This window comes from Rhinolophus hipposideros (assembly GCF_964194185.1).
Source record: "Rhinolophus hipposideros genome assembly, chromosome: 16".
NCBI classification, from domain to species: domain Eukaryota; kingdom Metazoa; phylum Chordata; class Mammalia; order Chiroptera; family Rhinolophidae; genus Rhinolophus; species Rhinolophus hipposideros.
Window position 1 is genome coordinate 46,491,087 of NC_138062.1, and position 24,496 is coordinate 46,515,582.

The 24,496-nt window shown below is 33.5% G+C and overlaps 1 protein-coding gene across 1 annotated transcript in view; it reads left to right on the forward strand.

Annotated features, from left to right (window-relative positions):
* The window catches only part of TLL1 (tolloid like 1), a 172,072-nt gene that overhangs the window by 118,546 nt on the left and 29,030 nt on the right, over positions 1 to 24,496 (forward strand). The window contains exons 10-16 of the mRNA XM_081075802.1: positions 2,274 to 2,376; positions 4,576 to 4,692; positions 5,895 to 6,040; positions 16,195 to 16,390; positions 18,465 to 18,590; positions 20,738 to 20,898; positions 23,529 to 23,709. Coding sequence (XP_080931928.1) covers positions 2,274 to 2,376; positions 4,576 to 4,692; positions 5,895 to 6,040; positions 16,195 to 16,390; positions 18,465 to 18,590; positions 20,738 to 20,898; positions 23,529 to 23,709 — 1,030 coding nt within the window. The remainder of the gene's footprint in view (positions 1 to 2,273; positions 2,377 to 4,575; positions 4,693 to 5,894; positions 6,041 to 16,194; positions 16,391 to 18,464; positions 18,591 to 20,737; positions 20,899 to 23,528; positions 23,710 to 24,496) is intronic.

Below are 24,496 nucleotides of genomic sequence, written 5' to 3' on the forward strand. Positions count from 1 at the left end.
CATGCATGTGTATTCCAACCTTCAAATATTAACTCTTTGTTAGTGATCCAAACACATTGTTTTAATTTTGAATAAAATTTGATGATATACATACTTCCAATTTAGCTGATTTTTTTTCCTCATGGAGGAGGAAATTGAAACTATTTGCACACCATTATAAAACCCCCCTTTAAATCCAAGAGGGAAGCCACAAAATGAGCCTTGGGGTCTACTGTTTGTGTCTGTATTCTAGTTAGGCCATCTCTGCTGTAATAAATGAATTCTTGTATGATTATACAGAGTTGAAACCCTGGTGAGTGCTATAGGGAGAGTACAAATGTGAATGAAACTTAGCATCAGGCAGTGGTAATATTTCCCATTTGTAGCAGACTTAAAGTTAAATACAAAGTCAAAGGAAAAAACAGAATTTATTTCCCAGTTATGTCATAAGAATAACCTATGTTGCATTGGTATTCAGAGATGGAAGAGAACACATATTGGGATCTTCAAAAAGGAATAGTTTAGAAATCGTGCATTTTGATAAGCAAGTGTTGAGGATTATTGAAAAATAAAGAAAAAAATGATAAGACCTTTGTCCTTGGATGTTTTGGACATTTTTGTAAATAATTTTGAGAATATTTGGAATGACAAAATTAGGTGAATGAGAAGAAAACCAAAAGAAAAATTATAAGTAAGGTAGACAAAAGTAAATGAACTATTTTATTAAAACCAAATTATGGCACACCTACTGTATTACATTTAAAGAGAAAAAAAAGAAACAAACAAAAAACAGTGTGTATCTTCACATCCTTGATAGACTTCATCTTTGTAATGTAGAAAGTATGTTTAAAGAAACTGAAATACATTGAATTTAATGGTGAAACGTTAATATCATTATAAGGCATGATTGGTTTTCATTATAATTAGATAAATTCTTAGTTCCTCTCTCTGTGAAATGATTATTTACATGTGCAATTGTAACCAACTTTGGTGTATAATTTCATCGATGATCTGTGATGCTGAGATAAGATGCCATGAGAAGTATTTATTGTGCTATATCTTCATTCTGGGAAGAAGTAAGCTAATTAAGGATTGATTTGCAATAATTAGTAGTCAACATTGTGTTGCAGATTGTACTCAAGAAAGTGAGAAGTTTATGTTCTCTAATGCAAAAATGGTAGTGCTTTTGGGAATATGGATTCAGGATTAATTGATGTATTTTTTCTTTTTCTTTTTTTTATCTTGAGTCATTTATTGAGAGTTCTTTTACATCTAGATTTTTATATTATCACTAAAGATTCTTTAAATAGTGTTATAAAGTACAGTTTTATATTAGAAACATTTCAAATACTCGTGATTCATTGATTTTGGCCCAAGTACATTTCAGTTTCTAGACTAAAGAACAGGTTCACTATGCACTTTAATTGTCTTAGCTATTTTAAGCAGAATCGTGTTAGAATGAGTTTCTGAATATAAAAATATTTTTCACATGAATTTTTCTCCATCAGATAGGTGAATTTCTCATGGTAGTTTGGTTCTAATTTGGTGTAATCAAGTAAACAAGAGTTAATTATTTGAAAAGCAAAGTCTTTTTATAAAGCAGTAAGAAAATTGTCTCTCCAAGAGTTGTTCTTGAATTAACTTCACAAAAAGCAGTATCATTTTAAAACAAAATATAGAATAAAGGGTCATGTGCAAGATCTAACTTGAAAGGTCTTTGAATATGTATTCTTGGATCTAGAGAAGCATAGTGACATCTGCCTTTGATTATAGTTACATGGACAAATTCAAATTCTAGAGCTGTATTTAAAACATTTCAACCTACACAATGATAATATTATGTTCTTGGAATATGGCACATGATGGTTATTTTTAACATAATTATATATGTTTGGTCATCTTTGAAATAAATTATTAAAAAGAAGGTATTCATAGCAATATCAGAATTTTTAATGGTTTAAGTCATGTGTATCTTAGAAAGCGCAAAACAAACTATTTGAATAAAGGTTTTTTTTTTGTTTCACAATTGATCAAATTAACTTGACAGAACCTGGTTTAGTTGGTAAAAAATGTTTACTTTGTGCCTCTGTGTTATTAAACGTTAAAATAAGAATGAGGATTTTTTTTCAGGTGTTTGTTAAGAAAATATTAGGGGAGTACAAATGTAGGGGGGAAAAGAATTAGCTATCCATCTGTTTTCACAGTAGTTTTGACGTCCTAACCTCCAGAAATCAAATCATCATGTGCAGTTACAGTCATGTTTATTCTGTGCACTGTTTTGCTCCATTTTGCAGATTGTTTTAAATTTCACCACGATGGACTTATACAAAAGTAGTTTGTGCTGGTATGACTACATTGAAGTAAGAGATGGGTACTGGAGGAAATCTGCTCTCCTTGGTAAGAGATTATTTGCCTCCTATGTGCCTATTCATATAGTCTGCCTGTTGAAAGACAACCAGTTCTTTCAAGAGTCATCTTAGAGTAAAAATCGTATGTGACCAACATTTTAATTTTTATTATACTTTTTTGAAACACGGCAAAAATACTCACAGACAGAGAGGTAAATAGATTGATTGATTTAAACTAGCTTAAATTATGAGGTAGTACTCGGATCTGAATGTAATGATTTCAGAATACCTTGCACAGCTATTAGGCTTACAGTGTCTATTCATCACAGAGTTTCTGTGTTTTTAATTTAAAAATCATAGTTTAATGAGAAAGCCAGATAAAATGTGTGTGTGTGTGTGTTATTTTGTTTGCTATGGTAGTAGAATATAAGCTTTAGGTACGTGATATTTAGTAGCTGGCTTGCTATGCCGAGCATATTAACTCCTACTTGTAGACGTCACCGTTTTGCTTCTCAGGGAGGTTTTTTTTGTGTGGCTCAGAAGAGACATTTGTAATTTGCATCAGCAATCATAGCTCAGGTTTGGTGCTCAGGAAAGTCTGCTGCCAGTGTTTAACCACAGACCACACGGCTAACTTACATGAAGCTCTTTACTGCTGTCTTCTATTTTACTTAAAGGTGAGAGCTGCTGTGAGCATGTCAAGATTCTGACTTTTCCCTTATTCGTAAAAATAGCTTTGCTCAGTTGTGTTCACGCACCTCACAGATCTTTTTTCTTACCATCCAAAACCTGCTGAATGGACACTGTTGTATTAAAAGGGACAGCAGCCTTAGTAAGTGCAAGAGACCTGTCAAAATGTTGAAAAGTAAAGAAAAATAAGGATGTGAACTAATTTGATAAATCGGATTGAGGAAAACATGGTTTTGAACATTTAGTTTCTTAGCCTTAGGTAAAGCCATTTGTGATATATGTGTGTGTGCTCCAAAGAATACATTTCATTACACTCATATTGAAGAATCAAATCTAAAGGTGAATACTGGAGAATAATTCCTTTAGAGCACCATTAACCGTTACATGCTGTGTATGCGAGGGTCCTCCAGATTGCCTGAGTCTGATCATAGTTTTCATGTGGAAAGCTTTCCCCCTATTTCCTCCAAAACCTTGCTCCTCAAAGTATAGCCATCAGACTAGCAACATCAGAATCACTTGGAATATAGTTAAAAATGTAGAAAATCAGGACCCATTCCATCCCTTCTGAAATAGAGACTGTATTTTAACAGACTCCCTGGCAATTCATATGCACATTACAGTTTAAGAAACACTGCTCTCTTTTCCATTGCGTATTAGGAAGACCATTTTTTTACCTGTTGGCTATTAGTATGAATTTTTTGTACATATTATCATTTGTCATATACTAAAATTATGTGTAACATCATTGCCAGGGGCACACAAAAATGGATGGCAATATGTTATTGTTTATAGAATCATTTCATGTGCATTGTTATATATAACCATTTTTGTCATTGTAAGAAAGTGTAGAACTTGGTGGCAGACATACAGTTAGCAATAAATGTTTATGGAAGGTTGGGGGAAGAAAGGAGGAATGAAGGGAATTATTATATTCATTTGGTATTATACTTGCCTATGGATACACAATTAGAAAAAACTCAGACCTGATATTCAAGTCTTCGAATACTGTTTGCTATTCTGCATCCTTCACTACAGATTATAGCTTTATAGATGAGATGAAATGTATGCAATAACCTAAGATCCTTGGAGCAACATGGGGGTTTCCCTGAGAGGTCATCAGTGCACCTGGCTAGACAAAGAATTCTGCTTTGAGCTGAGATGCGTCCTTACCCCTCTAATGATCAGACTGACAATTTGAATGGGTTTTGGGGGATCACTGGTACTTTTCTGTTCTTCCTAGAAATATATTCCCCACCTTAATGTATCATGTGACCTGTTACAAATATGTCTTTTGAGCTATCTGTTTCTTCATTCTACAGATAGTGACACTGACGTCAGTTGGTGAATCTGAGGATTTTATGTTCTAGTATTTTATAAATAGATATGAAGGGGTTGTTTTATTTATCCACCTTTTTAAGTAAATATTAAGGCGTCGTTATTAAGGGTAGCAATATGAATCAAATCAGGATATACATATATGACTTGTAGCTAATATGGAAAGCAATCAGAACATAGAGTCATATTTAGGAGTCTTTCTTTATTCTTTTATTTCTTTTAGGTAGATTCTGTGGGGACAAATTGCCTGAAGTTCTTACCTCTACAGACAGCAGAATGTGGATTGAGTTTCGCAGCAGCAGTAATTGGGTAGGAAAAGGCTTTGCGGCTCTCTATGAAGGTAAGTCACATTGTTTTACAGATTACTTCCTCTTAACTCTTTTAAAAGTAATATCCTTCCTCTCAAAAAACCGAGAGAAAAACACACACACACAAAACTCCAAATTCATTAGAATGATATTGTATAATTACTGTAGTTTAATTATGAAGTTTTCTAAACCTGTATTCACAAGGATGATTTTAATAAAAATACTCAGTAAATTTACGTTTCAAGAACAACCTGTTTTCTGGTACTGGCGATATAGTAACATACAAATGTATTCAGGGATGTGGGGGGGGGAGGGAAATGGCACAAGAGTTCTTAAACTTCAATATTTTTTTTCCCATGAAAGTATTGAAGTATTATGAAGAAATGATTGTTTTTCTTTGTACTGAATTTGTGTCTATTTGGTGCCTGTGCTGCTGAAATGCTCTGTTATAGGAAACTGGACAGATTGTGGACATTTCTGGAGCATGCTTTGTCTAAATGAGAGGGTCAGCATTCAAGGGAGGATTTACTAGGCGCTTTGTTCTATGCTCCTCTAAAACAATAAATCAGCATTGTACTTTGTGGCTCTGAAAAGAGCTCCCTTCGGGTTGTGGGTGGAGGAGACCCTTCTTGCTCTGCCTCTGCTAGCCCAGGAGTTTAGGAAATGTAGAAGACAGAAAGTTTCTGTTTCCCTTAAACGTTTCAGTAAACGGAAGCATTTTTGTTTCAAAGATTAGCTGTATGGCAGTGAAAAGGATTATTTGGATGGAGCCACGGATGTTGAGCACAAGACATTAGCCTATTGCCAGTAGCTCAGTTCTGTGGAGCTTCTCTCCCGCTCATCTATGTCACCTGAGGTCCCCAAACCATAAGAAGTAGCTCAGGGAATCCCAGAACAAACTCACACAGATGAAATTTACAAAATCTCAAATGGTTATTACATTTTATTTTTTTAAATGCATTTTTTAATTTTTTTGTAAAATGTGACTTAACATTGATTAAAAAATCATATGTTACTGTGTTGACTATCATCTAATATTTGTAGGTAAGAGGCTAGGTTTCTTTTTGTTTGTTTGTTTTTACCCTCTAAATTATTTATAACATACAACTGGCCAACTTGGATTTTTATAACCTGGTTTTTATGGATTCAACTATAGGCACTGAACTCAAATGTTATCGTAGAAGAAAATGGAATGGCATGTCTAGGTTTATTTATTTATTTTTGCTTTCCTTAGCTATCTGTGGAGGTGAGATACGTAAAAATGAAGGACAGATTCAGTCCCCTAATTATCCCGATGACTACAGACCGATGAAAGAATGTGTGTGGAAAATAACAGTGTCAGAAGACTACTATGTAGGATTGACCTTTCAGGCCTTTGAGGTAAAGTCTTTCAGGCAACCTTCACGAGTGTATGCTCCATAAATGACAGTGGCATTTAAGGGGATCCTCATTAAATAAGCAGAGAACCAGAGAATCAGCTTCTTTAATCAGGCCAAGAAGCAAAGAATTGCCTATAAAATGTAACATCAAGAGCAAAAGTGTTTTTTTTTTTTATATTTTTTTCTCCTTTTGTTGCAGACATTTTAAGAAGATTAAAGTGAGTTTACATTATCCGTGCTATTTGAATTAGAATGTTTGAAGTACTGACAATAGTTTCTTTTGACAAATGCACAGAACTTGTTTCACAAGACTGCTTGAAGGGTCCATTAAATAATAGAACTTTTATTTATCTTCTAAGAGGTTAAAAGGTAGACCCATCTTTTTTGTTGTTGTGGGGGTGGGGGTGGGGGAATTCACTCTTACCATTATACAGAACATTGTTTATATCAGAAATAGGGAGTTAAGTGTTCTTAGGAGCTCTCGAGTTCATCAAAAATATTTATCGAGGAGAAGGTCAGCAGCAACACTGACTTATTCAATGAGGACAGAATAAACCAAAGGCCAGACAGAATTTTGGAGCAAAGTCTGTGTCCAAAATTGCCGATCTGGCTAATGAGTCATTTTTGTGGGGTGGAGGGGAACTGAGTTAGAGATTAGAAGCTAAGAGATGGAGGAATTTGTCAGGAACGCCAGAGTACATTTAAATCAAAGAATCAGTCTAGAAATTGAGAGCCCAAGTGAAGTGGGAAAGAATGCTGAGGTCCAGGCAGGGGTTAGCGATCTAGAAGCCATTACTGGAGATTATTTCTTCACTGATAAGAAGGCTGATTCACTGTCCAAGTAATCTGAAGGCAGAAGAGAACCCCATCCACTGCCAGGGTGTACTTGCCACTGAGTGCAGTGACTTGGTGGTGTCTCTGTCCTCCCAGCAATAGCACCAGTGGGACACAGGCATTACTTACACATAAGCCCAGGCGAGCTTATACCCCTGCCTGCAAGATGTGTAATACATTTTTTGGTACTTGTGTCTACCACTTTGTGTGTACCGTTTAATTTCCAAGACAGTTTTTATTATCATGAAAAAATTACCTTTTCTGTGGTAATCATGATGTTTATGCTCTTGACCATTTTGCATTTTTTGGAAACCTTGGTTTTATTTGGTTCGTATTTGACTTTGGTATTTTAATGGATTGATCAAATTATGAACATTAGTCAAACAGACCACTTTATTCTTAACAGTAAACAAAAGTTGAGTAGGATTCATCTGCTATTTAGACCAAAACAACTGTTTCATTGAAAAAACATCTCTCCAATGACCTTAGTACTTGTTTGTTGTGATATTGCAAAATTTAAGTGATGAACTGTCTTTCAAGATATAATTCAATGTTTTAATGGATTCTCAGATGACAGAAGTGGTGTGAGAGAATGCAGTCATTCCACACATCTAAAATCTGAGATGTAATTTCTGCGATACAGAAATTGCTGGCTCTGATGTTTTGTATTCTTTTTTGATATATCAGTATAGGAACAGTGATATTCTTTAAAAATAGTATAGTACAAAGGACAAATAGGATAGATTTACATCTCAGGCACTTACAACCATGCCTAACATAGAATAGTCACTTAATAAATACTTGTTGATTGAGTGAATGAATAAATTATTGCTAAGCTTTGGGATGGGGAAAAATCATGTCATAGTTTGGCTCACAGTACATTTTATTCATTATCTCTAGTTTCCTGTTCTTCATTTTGCTTTATTTTTTTATGGTTTTTCCCCCTTCACTTATATACTGGATATATTTGAATGTCTAATAAGACTCTCATCTTTAAATGACTAAAACCAAACCTTTGTTTTGTTCTACTTACTAACTCACTCTTCTTCAGTGTTCCCTATTTCAGTATTTACTATTTCAATATGGCGCTATTTACTCAAGGAATATCCCTAATTCCACTTGTTCTCTTAAATCCTGAGGTGAATTCATCAGCATATTCCATTTATTTTTATGGAAAAATATGTCCCATATATGATCACTTTATACTTACTTTCTGGCCATCACTCAATTCTCACCACCGACCCTTCTCTGGAAACTTGGTGAGAGCCTCACATTTCTACTCTTACCCTACATGTCCTGATTTCCACAAAGCAGCCAGAAAGATACTTTTAAAGGTAAATTAGATTATAACACTACTCTGCTTATTGCAGAGGTTTCCATCAAACCGAAATTCAATTGTCAAGTGTCAGTGCTACCCACAATTTGGTCCAAAGCTCCTGCTCCTTCTCTCTGTGCCAGCTCACCTGGTCTTTCTCTTCCTCAAAAATGCCAAGTTTGCTCCCACATCATAGCATGTGCCATTGATAGTCCTCTAGATCTTTGCTTTTTTCCACTCTGTTCATTGGGATCTGTGCTTACTCAGCGCCTCCTTAGAAAATCCTTGCCTGGAACTCTATAAAATATTTTCTTACCTACAATTGCCTATAAACCATTATTCTGTTTTATTTTAATTCATTGCACTTACGTCTATTGGAATTTATGTTATGGATCTCTTTGTTTACATGGTTATTGTCTGCCTATCACGCTAGATACGATCATCAAACTGTGGGGCTCTTACCTGTCTTGTGGGTCGCTGAATCCCCAGCACTACTGATGCATGATTAATGTTTGATAATGGGAGGAATGAATGAACAGATGGATTATCCTTGAATGTGTATAAGCGCATGGTGATTGGTGGGTGGAAATGGATATAGCCTTTCTTTATCAAAGGTATGTAAGTTTCCATACAAAGGACACAAGCCTGGATAGGTAACCAAAGGTTTAGACTATGGAGGATCTGATATGTGGTGAAGCCGAATTTTGACTAGAGCTCCTGGATTCTAAGAAATTCAGAAGTGACAAGGAATTTAGAGGAGTTCTAATTTACCATCTAAATCTTCTAGATAAGAATAGTGAACTTATGCCGTTAACCTAGTATCACACAAGTGAGCGCTAAAGCAGCATTAAAAGCCAGGTACAGTTGGTCTTCATTACTTACAGATTCTGTATTTACAAATTCACAGACTCAATAAAATTTATTTGTAATCCCCAAATCAATATGCACTGTTCTTTCTGGGTCATTCTTGGACATGTACAGAGCAGCAAAATATTTGAGTCATCTGACATGCACATCTTCAGCTCTATGGAGAAAACGTGTGTATTAGCTAAGCTTTGTTCAGGCATGAGTTACAGTGTTTTTGGCCCTGAGTTTAGTGTTAATGAATCGATGATGTAGGAGTATTTTTTAATTTGTTCTAGTGGTCACTAGACAGTTTCATTTTGTCAGTTATCTGTTTATATCGATTTATCTTTGTTTATATGTTTTCCATTTATAGCATATACATTTTATATTGAAAATATGTAATTTTTAGAAAGTCCTCACCAATCAAGAGTGTTTAGTGGTTTTTGTCTAACAAAACAGTTTTTATTCACTGGTAAGTCTTTGCCTTTTCTCAAAGATTATTTCTATTTTTGCAACTTTTTAATTCTCTCTGTTACTCTCTCCCTTTTCAGATAAAAAGGCCCTTAGGATAAACTTGTCCATCATTCTGTTGAACCCTACTATAAAGAATTTACTAGCTGTCCATTATGTATACCTTTCCGTGAATTTATGTCATGACTTTGCCTTTCCTAATGCTATTTTGATTTTAATGTAAGTACAGAAAAAAAATCTAAACAAGTGCCTTTGTTAATGAATCTCAGATGTCTGTAAGCAGGAAAGGACATTCTTTGGGGGTTATAGAACCCGATTCTTCAGTAATCACAACTTTGGGGAAGCTTTTTCTTCTCTAGTAGTTACTAGTGCATTGCCTGAATGTAGATCATGTTTACGTCATTTGGGAGCATTTGTCTTCTAGTCAGCAGCAGGGTTATTTGTAAAGAAGCGTCTATACTGTTATTTTACTTAAGGATTATCAGTATGCAGAAATACAGAAGAGAAAAATTTGGAAGACTGGAAATGTTTGTAGTAACAACTTCCAAGAAATGTCACTAAAGCAGAAAAGAAATTAAATGAACCAAGATATTACTTATGTTTACATCGAAACCAGCACATACATTCATTTAAGTGGGATTAAATTGGAATATTTGTCAACATTTCTACACACGCTGATTTGGTTATGAAAACCATAGATGTTTAATACTTTTACCCATCATCACTGCAAGCTGCAACATTCTAAACTATTTATAAAAGTTTTTGTCTGGGTAGTTCGTGACTAAAGTAATTGCTTGACTAAAAGTAATCCTTTGATACTCTGGTTTCTCTTCAGATCGCATAAATCTTTCGCCGACTAAAAGTAATCCTTTGATTCCTTTAAGTATTTTATATTAGTGTAAGTTAAGTAGACTAGTCTCTGAATGAACTAAGACGCCAAGACAAAGAGATCTTCAATGTTTGTCGTGTAATATTTTGGGATGTTTGGCTAAGAAAACATGTTGGTTAATGACGACAAGAAAGAATTAAGTGGCACTTCAGAAGTTTGATTTAGACTATAATTTTACTCTGAAAGATTAAATAAATTTACCCATAGTCACAAAATTAATTGATAGTACTGTGACTGAAACGAGTTGTATGGCCTGTACACACTTGCTCCCGGTTCCTGGTAGCAAAGAGAGGCATCAATGTTCTCTCGTAACATTCAATTCTTTCCCTTCATAGCGATCTTCATTTGTACATCGTGTTGTTTAATCAACATATGACTGTCAATTAGGGACATGTCTGTTTAATTCACAACTCTTTATACACTGTCAAGTGTGTATTATCTGGCCATAGTAGGTTTTCAATAAATAGTTATGAAACTTATAAGTAGTTAAAAATAATTGTCATGAAGGAAAAAAAAAAATGAAGCGGCAACATTTAAAAACCTGAGCCACATAAAAATAGACCTAGCCTAGATTTAAAATTTTGATTTTCACAGGTTGAAAATATTGTTTCCCCCTCTTTTGTAGCTATAATTATCTATGCCTTAATATTAATTAATATTAGATAGTAATAATAGCATACTAAATATGATAGTAGTAAGCTTTAAAATGATGATCTGTTAAGCTTTTCTCCTTTTATTCAAAATTCTTTTTGTTGATAGCACTATTTTTTAGGCTTTACTGGATGTTTTTTCCCATTGTTAAAATTAATTTATTTTTCGTGATACAAGCTAATTTGCATTGTTTTTGTTAGTCATACTTTTCTTCAATATTTCCCCCAACGCAAAAAATAATTACTTTAGCATTGTTCCAAGTGTTTATAATTTTACGTGATATTATCTATAAAAGTTTCATCATTTCTGTAGCTGATTGCATTAATTATATTTTGAAACTATGTTCTAACAGTCATGGGAAAGGGTATTTTTTATTATAGTAATATAAACATATTACTATATGTCTATTAAGTGTAACCATCTTCACCATTTTTTTAGTGTATAGTTCAGTATAAGTACATTCACATTGTTGTGCAATTATGCAGCCAATCTCCAGAACTCTTCATCTTGCAAAACTGAAACGATACCCAATAAATAACAATTCCCCTCGCCCCTATCCCCACACCCTGACAACCACCACTTCTAGTTTCTGTCTGTATGAATTTGTCTACTCTGGGTACTGCACGTAAGTGGAATCATACAATATTTGCCTTTTTGTGACAGGCTGAATTCACTTAGTATAATATCCTTAAGTTTCATTCATGTTGTAGCACATGACAGTATTTTCTTCCTTTTTAAGGCTGAATAATATTCCATTGTATGTATAGACCACCTTTGTTTATCATTCATCCATTGATGACATTTGGATTGATTCCACATTTTGGCTATTTCACTGAATAATGCTGCTATAAACAGATCTATAAATATCTCTTTGAGACCCTACTTTCATTTTTTCGGTATATACCTAGAAATGGGGTTGCTGAATCATGTGCTAATTCTATCTTTGATTTTTCAGGGAGCATGGGAGAGACTATTGAAACTATTATCTAGAAAATTTGAAGTTTTTATAGCTTTTTACAAATAACTAGGTACTGCAGTAAATGTTTTGCAATGTTATATTTATTTGAAAATTTGTTTATAAAATGGCGGCAAAGTGTATGAATGGGTCCTATGCCTGGGCAAGGGCCCTTCCTCATGGTTGCTTTCCTTCAATGTTTAGAATTCACTTGCATGCACTGACCACAAAGCTCTGCACCATTTGGCAGTTTTAGAAAGAGAGGCTGACCACTTTAGGTTACCTTTGGTTGATTTTAGTTCTTGCTACATAGAAATCACTCAGCTTTTCCATGCTTCCCTCTAATCTGCCAGTAAAGGCATGAGCCCCCACTTACCGTATTTCCCCAAAAATAAGATCTAGCTGGATCATCAGGTCTAATGTGTCTATTGGAGCAAAGATTAATATAAGACCTAGTGTTATTTTACTATAAGACTAGGTCTTTATAATATAATGTAATGTAATGTAATGTAGTGTAATGTAATATAATATAATATAATACAATACAATACAATACAATACAATATAATATAATATAATATAATATAGAGTCTTATATTAATTTTTGCTCCAAAAGACACATTAGAGCAGATTGTTCGGCTAGGTCTTATTTTCAGGGAATCCCAGTAGTAATGAAATGTAATAATAATCCCTTCTGGCTACTCTTTGTACTTGTTCTTCCTTTTTTGTGTATTTGCATCTACTTTTTTTTGGATTTTTTTTTTATTTAAAATTTACAAGGGTGACAGTTGTTAGTAAAGTTACATAGATTTCAGGTGTACAATTCTGTAATGCATCATCTATAAATCACATTGTGTAATCACATTGTCTGATCACGTGCATCTACTTCTAATGTCATTTAAATATCAGTTTTCTAAAAATGCTCAGAGCTATCACTTTCACTGTAGTCTTTATGTACGTATTAGATCTGTTTACAGTATGATAACCTTGCCACATTTGTGTATGGTTTATGCTCCAATTGTCTTAAATTAACATCAACATTATCAAAACAAATTTATTATATGTGTAATTGTGCATGACCTTACATTCAGTGCCCAGATCTTTGAACTGTGTCCACACTTTAACTCAAGAAGAAACTGATTTTTCTCATTTTGTTTGTTTTTATAAATCATCGGTATTCTTTTTCTCATGGAGCTTAAGGTTACTGGACAGCATCAATGGATTCACCCACTTTTTAGCTTCAACCATTTTATTTCTATCCATTTCGTATATTAATTATGAAATAATTTTTATAGCTGGAGAAAATGTTACACAAATGACATAAATAAAATGATCCAACCTTTCATCTGTGCCCACCATCATTACTCCGATGGGGATGTAATTGAAGTGATAAAGTTAACACCAACACTACAGATTTATTGTGCTGGCATTGCAATTAGGATTAATTAAACAGGGAAAATATGTAAAGAAAGATCATTGAGGTCATTGATAAGCTATCTGGAATTGTTATGTGAATGGATAATGCATTTTTAAATATAAATTATATGTATATATGAGGTATGTTTTATTTTCTAAAGCAATTCCATAACTGTGGCATTCACTATGTGAGAATAGTGTGTATATTTCTATTGTGTTTCTCCTAATACCCTGTGCATAATATTTAACATGTACATAATGTGTAATTCATAAATAGGCACTGGTGGAATTAATCCCCAAATTGGTCATTGTTATGCATTTTACCCATGAAATAGTTATCCTTTTTGTATTATATAAAATATTTAAACTGCAATTTTCACTAAGTAACCAGTGAATATACTATAAAAGATAAAGTGATCTATGTCTGTTAAAAGGGCAGAGTGAGTTTTATTTACAGGGAAATATCGTTTTTCTACTTCTTCTTAATCACCGACAAAACATAAAATTTTTGTTTCCTTTTCAATAGTCTGTTTGGTTCTCTCCCTTGTTAGTACTGTAGCTTATAAAGGCATTTAATCTCCTCAAAATAGTAACTAAAAAGCCCTTTTCAACTAACCTTAATTTTCATTCTACCATGGCTTCTAGTATAATGCATTAGAATTTCATTTCTATTAATTGATCTACTACAAGGAGCTTCTTTCTTCATTGTACGTCTTCTCTTCCTTTCCTAGTCTCTTTTTCCCCTCATCCAGTATGATTCATGAATCAAGAGCAGTTCATTCTGTGCTGCTCTAAGCAGGTGAGAGGATGGCTGCTGAGACCTTTGGTTCTTTTCCCTACAATTTTGTCACTAGTTCAGTCTTGCTTATTCTTTTATCAAAGCCCATCACTTGAGAAATTTAGATATTATTTTGTGTGTCTCTTTGAAGAACAGCCTTTGGCCATCTGGAAGTGATCTCATATTGAGAGAGAACTTAGATTTTAAAGGAGTGTGTTAAAGACTAAGAGAAGAGGGCATATATAGCTGGTCAGATAGGCCTTGTCATCCCTGGTGACTAAGTGACTAGTGCCACTACTAGCTCTCCCTCACCATTTCTCTATTTAAATAGCTACCGTCTAAAACATGGACTTTAAAACGGAGATAGTCTTTGGATTAAATATTTTCCATTCATTCTTATAATTCCACACATAATGAGAATACGTGTTTTTAGAAAAAGTCTGGATTGACGAATCAAACTCACGAAGCCTGGTGGAACAACCTTCACGTCTCCCAACCCGCTTCTAGTACTTCTTATCTTCTTTCACTTTATATTTTTCCACAGTATTTATTACTTTCTAAGATTGTAAAATTATGATAAAATTATGTTGTCCTATTTTTCGTTCCTTTGCTCTCTACCCACCAGTGGCATCTAAGCTCCAGGGAAGCAAGGCTCTGCTTTTTGCTGAATGAGGCATACCAGGCGGTGAGAAGAGAGCCTGGCATAGACTAGGCTTTATTTGAAGGAATGAATTAATCCTGATTGTAAATAGAAAACAGAAAGCAGCAAATATAGTTCTTAGTTCTAACTGAATCTGTACTTCAAAATGTATTTTTTTTTCTGTTTGTCCTTATGCTACCTGATGTGAAGACTATCACTGTTAATGTTTTGATAAATCAGGAATCAGATTCTTCAATCAACTATACCAGCAGTTTTGTGCATTCTTGTTGCAGTTCCATGGAGTGAGCATTTTCCCTGACATTTGTTTTGTAACAGAATTTCGTATATTAGTGAATTGTATGTTGAATAATAGATGACAAGATGTGATACTTTTCATGGTTTTCTAGCTTCAAATATCTAATAAGCATTTGATTCTATTAAGACTTCAAGGATAGTGCCTATTTTCTATGAAAAAAATTAAAAGCAAGAATTTTATTTAGAAACAGTACCGAAATTTATATAACAAGTTGTCTTTAGAAGTAGCTCAGGGTGAAAAAACAGGTCCTTGAATTTGCAGTTCTCCATAAAGTTTCATTGACCAATAGTCTGATGTAATATTTGCATTTAGTTGTTTAAGGAGAGAGACTGAGTCCTGCCAGATAATGTGGATTAAGGAAAATGTATTGAGGTAAAAAGGTCATCTAAACTAGCCATGGTACCTTGAGAAAGGGCTAGCCAGTGCTGATTCTACAATATAGTGGTCTTCCTACATGCAGTTATGCTAACTGTGGGTAAAGAATTTCATAGACTAGAAAGCAATGTAATCTCATGTCATCAGATTTTTCCTTCAAAAAGATATTTATAACCTAAAACAATGCAATATTTGACAATAGAATTTGAATCCAGCTTCTCTATGAATAAAATACTGGATGACTTGATGAACTATGATCAATAATTTTATAACGATATTGCTGAGAAATTTTACATTGCTTATCGCATAACCTGGCTCTACTTTTCATGATCATTTTAAGTATGGATTTTTTTTTCAGTTTTCCCAAAGAATCACAACTTGATTTTTCATTTTCATTTAAAAGGCAATTACTTCTGTTGATTCAGATACATGTAGATGCACTGATCCATAGATTTATTTTTAATAACTCTGTCTACCAGAATAATATGACCTTTATTCATGGACACTGTAGTTATTACCATGCACACTTGCAAGAACTGCTCTCAGTTAATAAGGAATGTGTTGTATGACCATCCCAGTACTATGGCACAGAGAATACATAATCATCTTTCTACAGAAATTGTTTTATTTATGAATGAGATATATGTTCACATATTTTTACTCTTTAAGATTGAAAGACATGACAACTGTGCCTACGACTACCTAGAAGTTCGAGATGGAGCCAACGAAAATAGCCCATTGATAGGGCGTTTCTGCGGTTATGATAAACCTGAAGATATCAGATCTACCTCCAATACCTTGTGGATGAAGTTTGTTTCTGATGGCACTGTGAACAAGGCAGGGTTTGCTGCCAATTTTTTTAAAGGTAATCTGAAATATCAGCTTTGCTTTGTCAGGGATAAATGGGGTAGTTAGCGTTGCTTTAGTGGACAACTAGAGTATAGTTTTATTGAAAGTTGAAGTGTGCACTGTTCATAAGAGTATTTTGGGTGGGTTTTGATGGGAAAGGTTATCGGTAAAATTCTGAAATTTTGAGCATGGTAGGAACCCCATTAGGATATTATACCCATTTTTTTTAATGAAATAGACAAAATAACAAAATCCATAAAGGGAGAAAATATTTACAATAATAGTCAACAAAGGATTCATATCCAGAAAGGGGTTTACTCCCTTGTAGTTCATCAGTTTATTTCCAGCTGGCAGCATTTCCAAACCACCCGTACAGAATGGTTTCCACTACACTGGAAATGATTTATGGCCTCCTCAGCGAAATACCTAAAAAGTCTTTTTTTTTTTTTTTGGCAAAGAGTTGATGCTGATCTAACACCTAAAATGTATTTTTCATCAAACAGTTATTACTGATGAGCCTTAATTTTGAATTACCTAATTAAATTTTAGTTTATTTTCACGTCCCATATTTGGTGTGTACTACTGATGTAAAAAGAAAACTATTTTAGTGCAAGTAGTAACATCAAATATGCATTTAGAAAATTCATAGGCCCCTACATTAGGTGTATTAGTGTAGAATAAAATTCTTTTGTGGGAAAACAAAAAATTCTCTACACTGATTTTTATAGGATATGTGATGGATTTAGTTGCATATGTCAAAATTTAGCATTATTAATATCTACCATTTTCATTATTTAAAGACAGTATATTTTTTAATTTTTTTTGTTAGTTTCAGGTGTACAAAACAATGCAATAGTTAGAATTTACACCTCTCACAAAGTGATAACCCCCCCACCCCCAACCTACTACCCCTCTGATATCGTATATAGCAGTTACAATTCCATTGACTCTATTCCCTATGCTGTACACCATATCCTGTGACCATATATATATTAAATTACAGTTGACATTCAATATTATTCAGCTTCAGCTTCAGGTGTACAGCACAGTGGTCAGGCAGGTACATAGTCTATGAAGTGGTCTCCCTAATAAGACAAGTGCCCATCTGACCCCCTACAAAATCTTTACAACATCATTGATTATACTCCCCAAACTGAATAGTATAATAGATTTTCCCTTAGAGTTACTTATGTATTCATGATATGAATTGAAAGGCAGAGACCTTTGTCACTTTTCCTATACATATTCAAAGTAGTTATTAAAATAAACGTTTACATGCTTTAAATCTCTGTGTGTTCTATTTTACGTATAAGAAATATGCTATCAATATTTTCTCATGTGATGTTTTCATATTTGGTTATCAAAAATGCTTAGCGTTTGTCAGATGTGTAATTTCTCTGAAGAATATTGTTTGCTAATTTCCTAAGTCACAATAGGTTATACCTGAAAAGTGAGATTATGGAGTACCTTGTCATATATGATTTTATGTATTTTTCATATTTGTATTTCATGTGTATTTTTCATGTTTCCATACAATCAAAATAGTATATGCATTTACAAAAATATGGAATTATTATATTTTCTGTATTAACCTTTCCATGTAAAAACATAGAATGCTTTAAATTTAAAGAGATCTTGTAAGTTTCTGGGGTCTTTTTCTTTAATTTATATTCACTATAATCTATTTCTTTAAAAACATTTTTCCAGACTATCTAGCAAGCTATACACTGAAATCAACAGGTGAAATTGTGTTTTTTCAATAACTTTTCCTGTTTCATTCTGAAAAATCTCTAGGTTTTAACAATCTCCTTTGACCTCACATCAGATAAAAGACATACTGAGATGAGGTGATCTTCAGTAGGTTTCCAATATTTCTCTTGGTCGTTACACATTCTTAGGTTGCAATGATGTGAGTTCTTGTTTTTTGTCCATTAAGGGCTTGCAAATTATTCCTGTTCCTTTGTTGAAGCTATCAATTGTTTCAGTTTCATTCAGAGCTATGAAGTATATCATGTTTTGAAAAAATTTTACACCTCAGTATGTAAAAACAAAATACTTGTGTCATTCTCTAACTCTCACTATGTTTATAGAGGAAGATGAGTGTGGTAAACCTGACCGTGGAGGCTGTGAGCAGCGATGTCTGAACACACTGGGCAGTTATCAGTGTGCCTGTGAGCCTGGCTATGAGCTGGGACTTGACAAAAGGACCTGTGAAGGTATGATGGATTTGCACTTGGTGTTCTCTTTCTGAACCCCTCTGCCCTATTTCTTTCTTTCATTATAGTGTCATTCTCATTTTCTCTCTCTCTCTCTCTCTCTCTCTCTCTCTCTCTCTCTCTCTCTCTCTATCTGTCTTTCTCTCTTTCTCTCTCTCTCTTTTTCCTCTTCTCTATAGTAACTTCTTTCTTCAACTAATAAGAATCAATTTATAGTCACAGTTAATGTGAAACTAAGCCTGTGTTCTTATTACAAAATCAGTCATTTCCTCCTTTGGTTATCAACCAGGACAATTATTTATAAGTATCTGTCTGTCTGTCTGTCTGTCTGTCTGTCTGTCTGTCTGTCTATCTACCTACCTACCTATCTACCTATGTATCATCCATCAATCTATCATATCTATTTATCTTATCTATGTGTTTCTATTTTTATCTATATTTGGATCTAGATTTTTATCTATCCATCCATTCATCTATCATTTATTTTCATCTTTTCTTAGCATCATTTATGGGTGCTTCTCCCTTTTTAAACTGTAGAGTCCTGAGTCTGAATCATCGTTGTATGTCGAGCATCTACCACAGTCTGATATAAAGTAGGAGCTAAATGCATTTTATTAATAAAAAGCTCATAAACAAAGACATTTGGTCACATTTTCAACATTTCCTGTGTAATTCTAAGATGAGACATCTTGTTTAGTGGTATTGATTGATTGATTGATTGATTGATTGATTGATACCATATTCTATGGTCTCTCTCCTTAGAATTAAAGAAGACTCTTTTCCATTACCTGTGATCCATCCTATCACAGGCCCCATACTCGAATTACAGACAAAACGAAAGGACTGATCTGACATCCCCCAGTCTACTTTTCATGTGTTCCTTCTAAACATTTTTGCTAAAACCACTTTCATAGAACTTGTAGCAGTGTAACATTATTTATATTTATGTATTTATTTAGTTTACTTTTGGTGTTTCTGATAAAAATGTAAGCTCCCTAAGCATGAGCACCTTGTTCTCTACTGTAGCTGTAATAAAGGACATAAGTGGCAAAGGTGGCAGAATTATTTGCTTAAGGAGTAACTGTCATACCCTAGTTAACATATTTAAAAAAAAAAAATCAAAAACTCCCTTTCTAAAAGTTTTAACTCTTCTATTTGGCAAAAATTTCAATCCTATCTATTAAACTACTAATCTGCTTCCTATACTGAATAGACACAATGATGAAAAAAATACAGTATTTTGAAAGCAGAGGATATTGTAGATCAGACAATATAAAGGAACGTGACTATTATTTCTGTGTAGTAAATAATTTGCTTCATAATGATTTACCAAAAAGTGTTAAACATGAAAGTACAGGTATTTTTTTTACTACATATTTATAAATATAGTTACACACACACTCACACACAATTCAAGTAGAGACCAGTTACCTTAGGTAATGCTTTGATTCCCTAGGAATTAATTATAAACCATGTATAATATATATTCCTTTCACTTAGCTTGTTTTTGGATACCCTGATTTTGCTAAGCTCCCTATCAATAGGGAAGAGAGGTGACATAAACACTACCTCTTTTAAATAGATCATCCAAAAGGGAAAGAAAACCAATTGTTAAATGGAGTTTTTGGAATAACAACTATGTTCTGTTTACTATAGTTTCTCTTTCCTACTAGCCGAGGCAACTCTTCCTAAGAGTTGCTTGTCTTGAGTCAAAAAGTGTTAAAGAAATAAACAATTGATTTTGGTCTTACTGTATCAGACTACATTGTGCTTTACACGTATCTTTTCATTAGTTCTCATAATAATCATATGGTATAGAAATTATTATACCCAATTAAAAGACAAGAAAACTGACACCCAGTTTTCTTTATATTACTCACCCAACTTGAAAGTAATCTAAAATGTTGTGGTACAGCCATAATTTGCTTGACTCCAAAGCTACAAAGTAACAATTTATAAATGGGATTAGTTTATTAAAATAGTTGTACCAGAGACTTAAGGAACCCAGAGATTACAACTGTATAGATTTGGAAAAATCTGGAAGATAGTTGAAATTTAATGCTGAGATGTTTGGTTAAAAATGGGAAGGTGCTAAGAAGGGGATGACTTTGTTAAAGGAAAACCTTTTCCATTTCTTTTCCTTTTAGCGGCTTGTGGAGGACTTCTTACCAAACTGAATGGTACCATAACCACTCCAGGCTGGCCCAAGGAGTACCCTCCTAATAAAAACTGTGTGTGGCAAGTGGTTGCACCAACCCAGTACAGGATTTCTATGAAGTTTGAGTTTTTTGAATTGGAAGGCAATGAAGTAAGTGAATAATAAGTATAATTTTTTTCTATCGTGTTTTGGGAATCCCTGAAGAGAAGCTGGTAAACTAAAAATAGAAAAGGAAGGAAGGAAGGAAAGAATGAAGGAAGGATGGAGTAAGGAAGGAAGGGAGAGAACGGAAGAATTTCAGTAGTACAATAGTATAGACATTATAGTCTTTCTTTGCTCTACTGCTCATTTCTGCAACTGCTTGTAATTCCTGTTGACATTGGATTATATTTTCAACTGTTTCTGGGAGACTGAAAATTACTCTGAGGGAGATTTTACTTAGTATATTAATATACAGCATTTTTCTATTTATTAAATAACCATGAAAAAATAAGGTCAGCTTCATGTCACATAGACTTTTCTAGAAAAAAAAAAAATCTACCGGTTGAGACTTAACAAAAATATTCATTTGGGAGAACCTGATATATTTTGCTTACAGAAATAGGTATATTTTTATATAAGTAGTTTATTATTAATGTGCTCATTGTTCACAAATAAGGAAAGATTAATGCTTTAAACTCAATAAAAGATGGATTTAGTTGATGCTATCTTTTACAGAAGCTTACTTCAGTACAGTTTTCTGTTAGGTAACCACATTTAAACAAGTGAAATCATTCATTTGAAAGGTGCTTCTGTGCGTTTTTAAATCTCTTACTAATGACTTGAGGTAAAAAGAAGTTGCTGACTTTTGTGTTTCCTTAAAGGAAATTAAAGTCTGAAGTGTGATGAACTTACATATTTCAGTGAAATGTAGAATTATAGATAGAGCTCAATGGACATTTTGAGATCTTCTTTACATCGTGTGTAAGTTTTATGAGGCAAAAGACTACAATTTATATTTCTAACATATTTTCTCCACATGGAACATAGTTTTCATTTGATACCAAAAACTGGGGAAAGTCTGAAATGAAGAAAATAATTTTTATAGTATTTTTAGAAAAGCTTTCGTATGACGCTTTTTGAAAATGGGAACCTCCGTGCCTTCTGTGGTTTGGTATGAACTCTATATCAAAAGACTTCTACTCTCTCAGTTTTCCCTCAAGCTATTATTAGTTGTGGGATATGACATTTCTATTCATTAATTGACAGATGTTCCTAAGAAGGTTAGAAGTTTATATTCAGGAGGAAGGAGGGTAGATGGTTTTAAATGAATGGAGCATTATGTTCCAAAAGCAGTTTCTCATGGTAGTGATCTTTATTCTTGGAAGTTTACAAACTTATTATGATGTTGCTGTGTGGAAGGCTATTAGAAAATTCTGTGTATATTCATAGCTTGATGTCTTAGCTATTTAAAAAAGGCATGAACAAAAACTTGGCTTATAGAATATTGAGTTAAGCTAACACTTTATTATTTTATTCATTATATTCATATCCAAAAGTAAAGTCAACCTCAAACTAATTTCACCTAGGTAACATTCTCCTATCCTATATCAGAGACCTCTCTAAACAAATTGCAGTTCTATCAAAGTAGAGAACTTATTTCATTTTTCCTAGCAACATTTTGCTAACTTATCACCTAATTAATATCACAAGAACCAGTAATTTGAATTGACATATTGCAAAGTACAGATCATGCCCCAGGGTCCAATCATATGCATTGTTAAACTTGCTAATTACACATTTATGCAATCAGGTCATTCATGCAGGATGTGTTCTTTAGAATGTGCCCTATCAGAACTTTAAAGTATATGGAAACATCTGCTAATAGCCACAAAAATGCTTAAGACTACCTGGCATTCACTTAGCTTCTTCCATTTTGGTGGTGTTAGTGCATTACAGATAAATTAGAATGGGTCTACTTCATTTTAGTATAAATTCCTGCTTCCATCCCACTGTGTGGAATTCTTATCTGTTTGCAATCCTGCAGCAATGCTACCCAGTAACTTCACAGTAACTAGCAACACAAAGAAATGAAGAAATATCAGTTTGATAAGGTTGAAAGGTAAAGGATCCTTTTTATTATACACCAAGTGTCTGTCTCATTTTGAAAGTTCCTTATGGTTCTGTTCTGATTAGAATGAAGTGTTTCTGGGAGGTAGGTCTGGACCCAGCCAAACTCCATGCTATTAATCACTATGCTGCCATGTATGATTTGTATAACTTTGGACAAGTTATACAAAATTTCTGAACCTCAGTTTTCTCATCTTTATAATAGAAGGATCATTTCTGTTGCTAATGGTTGTTTTAATTGTTGTCAGCATCAAATAAGAGCACATGACAAGTTCTTTCATAGTTCCTACTGAAAATTTAGACATTTAAATATATATATTAATATATAAATAACATATAAATATATATACATATACATTTATATTATCTCCGTTCTCCTTAACTCTGTATTTTTTGGGGAAAAAATGTATGCTGTGAATACATCACATAAACAAGCATACGATTATATATATCACTCATGGAGAAATTCAGAACAAAATTCTTCTCAGATCCATCTTTCCTGGCTTCTGCCTCATGTTTGGACTCTTTTCTTGATTTTTTTCATTACCTGTTAATTTCAGTTTGACTATTCCTGAAGTAAAGAGGGAAAAACATGATACACTTTTCAAAAATAAGTGTCAATCATCTGGTACTTTCAAATCGGGTGACTACAATAACCCTGGTTTTTTTAGGTTTGCAAATATGATTACGTGGAGATTTGGAGTGGCCTTTCCTCGGAGTCTAAATTGCACGGCAAATTTTGTGGCGCTGACGTACCTGAAGTGATCACATCCCAGTTCAACAATATGAGAATTGAATTCAAATCTGACAATACTGTGTCTAAGAAGGGCTTCAAAGCACATTTCTTTTCAGGTATTAGTATTCACATGCTGAATGTCTATATTATGGATTTTTAAGGTGGATTGGCTTAAATTGTATGTTACCCGTTTTTCATATTTTTCTATTGCTGTAACTCAGAGGTACATAGAATGCATGACCATTTATCCTAGGTTGAACAATTTTATTTTTTTTACTTAAATTTAGGATGCTAAGAAAGGGATTTAGGATGTTCAAATGCAGCTGTCAAACACTTAGATCTTATATAAGCTAATCAAATATTATTGAGGCAAGTACAAGTAACACAAACATATAATAACAATATTTCCATACGGGGATATTACTCTTTACCAGTGGATGGGGATAATGATACCAAGCTTCCAAAAACTTGCAGACATTTTCAAAATAGTTTATCTTTGGTTTTAGAATATGTGGCCTTATTTTAGCAGCATAGTTTTTATTCTTTCTATTTAGCAACGTGTTTCTTATTTCTCTTATTGTATTTTCATTTTTATTAGCTGATATTAAAATCTATCTTTCCTCATCATTATAGAAATGATTGCAGAAAGAGACCTAGAACTATGGAAATTATCATTTTATACTAAAAATAATATATCATCAGACATATTTAGCAGTTGACACATATATTTGGACTTTAATGTTTAGTTTAATGAACTCACAGTAAAATTTTCCTCTTAAAGAGCTGAAACTTGATAACAGGTTATGAAATGTTAAGAAAATCTATAGAAACATCAGTGAAATTCCCTTATTATCCCAATTCAGACTTATAAAAATATTATTGTGCAATTTTAAAAATAGATAA